Source organism: Nestor notabilis, unplaced genomic scaffold (genome assembly GCF_000696875.1).
Source record: "Nestor notabilis isolate BGI_N333 unplaced genomic scaffold, ASM69687v1 scaffold26308, whole genome shotgun sequence".
Classification (NCBI taxonomy): domain Eukaryota; kingdom Metazoa; phylum Chordata; class Aves; order Psittaciformes; family Psittacidae; genus Nestor; species Nestor notabilis.
Window position 1 is genome coordinate 39,266 of NW_009940054.1, and position 3,810 is coordinate 43,075.

Here is a 3,810-nt window from a genome sequence, read left to right on the forward strand (position 1 = left end):
TTAGTTCAGGCTAACTGAACTCCCCAAAAGTGGCCCGGGTTTGCTAAAAGAAAAAGAAAAAAACAGTTGTCATGCAAGCTCACAAGCTATGGATGGTTTAAAAATAACAAACACTGCATACGCATGTGCTTGATTATGGACTGTGCGTTAAGAGACAAAATATATTATTTTAGAACTACTGCCTCTGTTCTTCAAACTCCTCCTGCTTTAGGAACAGCACTGACTGGGGCCTATGTTTTTTCACAGTATCAATTTAAATGTAAAATCACATGCTGCTGTTAGCTTTTCTTGCATTGATCATTTTATGTTTTCTAATGTTCAAATAACATGAGGTGTATCACAGCTATTAAATAGGCAAGAAATGATAATGAAATTTATTTTACTGTTATGGAGAAAGAAAAAGCAACTGATGTAACAGTTGTGCTATTATTTCTGTAATTTATAAGGAAAAAAAAAGAAATACATTGTGAAAAGTTAAAGTGCAATTAAAACATGTATAAAACTGGAAGTTGCCTGCAGCAACTGCTGCCATTTCTTCTGTGTCATATGAGAAAGAAATCAGCGGAGCATGAGTAAGTTTGGGGTTTCTTTGCTTAGGATTGGCAGAGAATTAGATTTATCAGTGAAGTTAACAGATAAAAAACTTTGCAAGTATATGCTCATAGCTCTCCTGATAACTGAATTAGACAACCTTTGTTTTCTCCAATAAATAAAGAACCCAATTTATTTTCATGTAATTACAATTGCTTTATTTAATATTTAAATCAGCAACCTACCTTTTGGCATAGTTGCAAACAAAATTTGCTGCATTTTGTATTCCTCCAACTTTGTTACACAGAGTAACAGCACAGCCTATTTTATATGAATAGTCCCAAACAACCTAAACAAAGACGGTTTTAAAATAAATTAAAAACTACACTCAACAGTAACCTAGTCCAGTATTTAGAAAGTTTACATTATTTTCAGAAATCCTACTTATTTTCATTTTGCAACATCTGATTTTGTTATGCATTCAAAAATACTGGTGGTAAGCACACTTTTTAAGATGAACTTCTAAATATTCACACTTCAAGATGAAGTGACGTATGCTGCAAGTTTCTAGAATCTTCTACAGAACAATTTTAATAAGAGTCACTGACTTTATGACCCAGGGATAGATTCCATGGAACAAAAGGGAAATTAGTGGCAACTACCCAACAGCTCCTTTAATTAATTTCAACATTCAAAACTCAGGTTGGCAAGAAGCACTTCTCTGTGCGAGAAGCGGTCTGGGGCTAATTACTACTCTAAAGTCTGAAAGTTCTAGCACTGCGCATGTTCAGACTAATGAGTGTTATCTGGCATACTTAATGGAAGATGGTTTATTATCACTTACAGTTTGGGTAGGTGCGGTTTATTATCACTTACAGTTTGGGTAGCTGCTTTTCCTTGGAAGATTCTTTCTATACCTTCTGAATATGACTAACCAAACCGTACCAACTTCAGGTAAAAATGTTTAACTATATACCTAGAACATCGGGATGACATTCCACTTCTGGAAAACTTTAAAGATATAGCGGATTACTCTCAGTACCTCCCTAGTATGAAGAGTACACGCCTCAGACTGACAAACTGACTTGAACATGCCCACAAGTTCCACTTCTTCAACTGTAACTGCAAAAAGCAGTTATGTTCCAACAGACATAACCTTTCCTCAAAAAGGATCTTAATGTTTAAAGTGTTTAAAATTACCTGAATCCTGGATTAAGGACTAAGCATTTCAAAGGGGTTTATGTAATAGCGTAACATATTTATCTTTTTTCTAGGTTTCCACCATTTGAGATCAGTGTGTTGTGGTTCTCTTGGCAGTCCTACACAGTCTTTCCACTATGATCTGTGAATTTTACCCACGTTCAACTTTGTGTCAGAGCCTCCAAGATTATGATGGCTCCTGGATCACGCCTGGTCTTTGATTACCAGTTTTGATGAAATATGTACTTTTACAGATTCGTTGGTGTTTAACCCATGTACTTGGGGTTTTTTTTCCAGCAGTTAGTTTCCTTTGCAATTCTGCCTGAAATACATGAACACTTTGATATGACTTAACTATATATAACAAGAAAGCAATATTAATCAGGCCGAAGAAAGCTCAGAAGTGAGCATTATTCCAAGAGAAATGTGCAAAACCTGCCAGAAGTAGACAAGGTTGAACAGTGAATTTTAAAATGCCAGAAACTACCTTGCTATATAATTTTTTATATTTTATTGTTCCAGAATAAAAATGAAATATATTTTCCCAAGATGTTGTCTAGTTCTAATCTTCTAAAAGATTTACTGCCCAATAAGCAGCAAAACTTAAATCCTCCAGCCTTGCTTTTGAGTTTGTTACAGGCAGAATCAAGAGCAGGAAACAAGAACTAACACTTGAGGGAAGGTAAGTGAGAAAAGACAATAAAAGAGGTGCAAAAAAGACCCAAGCAGAAAATGCTCTGTAAATTACTCTGGTAACTTAAAAGTATTTTCATTTCACAATCCAAAGTTACTCAAAAAGAACCTTGCAGCTACTCTGGTATCTGGTAACACCTGCACTGTAAGTAAGCATACTGCACAGTATTTTCATCTGTCATTTGCAGAGAGAGTCTAAGCACTTTTGATGCTGATAAGAAATTAGAGTCACTTTTATTAGACATCTACTTGACATTAAAACTATAATCTGTTTTAGATCAGTGAAATACTATAAATTTGCTCGTAGATGAAATTAACTCTACTGCAAAGTTTATTTTTAAACATGCTAATGAATAGATGTAAAATATTAACTGTTCAAACAAAAGCTTTACTTTCTCAGCAGAATTAAGATTGTCAGAATTACCACTGAGAAATTAGATATATATCATAAATTGCCTCTTTTGTTGTTTATGCTCTTTTTCTTCTCTTCCTTTTTTACAAGATTTGTAAAGAATATGATTGACTTTGGCTGGATATTCTCCTTCTGTTAGTATTTCTAGTAAAGAGTACCACATTCTGCAATTACTGTGACTAGTTTGGACAGCATCTCCAAACTTAGAGAATTCAGAACTGTGTGGCTTCGAAGCTGCAGAACTTGAAATGATTATTTTATGAAGTTCAGGTAGTACTGATAAAATGAGGCTTTCAGTGGGGCCAATATTGTGGACAAGAAGAATGGGTTATTATACACAAAACAGATGAACCAGCACAAGGGTAACTGACAGTACAGACATTGCTTGAGACTACAGAAGCCAGTAAGCTGTCAGTCACTACAGACCACATATACAACTCTGTATTATTTACAGCGCTCACTGATTCACCCAAGAGGCACTATACAGGACATTTTACCAGAGATAACTCTTACCTGAAAGTAATGACCGCAGATCTTAGAACATTTATGAACATTAAAAACATAGAATGCGACCTCATCATACCACGATCTAATGGCACCAGCAACACTAAATGCTTGAACACTTCCAATCCAAATATTCTCTCCAACAGATGTGAAATTAGGATGGCACTGATATCTCTCCGTTAAGTATACATTATGTTTAAAAACACATTTTCTTGCCCATGCCATTGCAGTCCTTGCCAAAGCTGCATCCCAAGTCTGCAAAACATGAAAGGTGAAATAGTTGTGCAATGTTAAGCTACAAACAGATCTTAAATAATCAGATAAAGCCAGTCAGGCAATAAAGTACAGATATTGTATGCTGGAGTTTCATAAAGAAATACTTTCCCTTATTTAGGCAAGTACCAGTGTTTTATTTTCATTGCCTTTTCCTGTTTCAGCACAGAAATACACCTAATTTCATTAGACTAGTT

The 3,810-nt window shown here is 35.1% G+C and overlaps 1 protein-coding gene across 1 annotated transcript; it reads right to left on the bottom strand.

Moving 5' to 3' along the window:
• LOC104410100 (glioma pathogenesis-related protein 1-like) lies at positions 1-3,595 on the bottom strand (the record flags this gene model as incomplete). The annotated part of the gene is made up of 3 exons (XM_010020174.1): positions 1-43; positions 777-880; positions 3,350-3,595. Coding segments are annotated over 3 exons (393 nt in total), but the record flags the coding sequence as incomplete, so codon positions are not given.
• Positions 3,596-3,810: the final 215 nt, after the last annotated feature.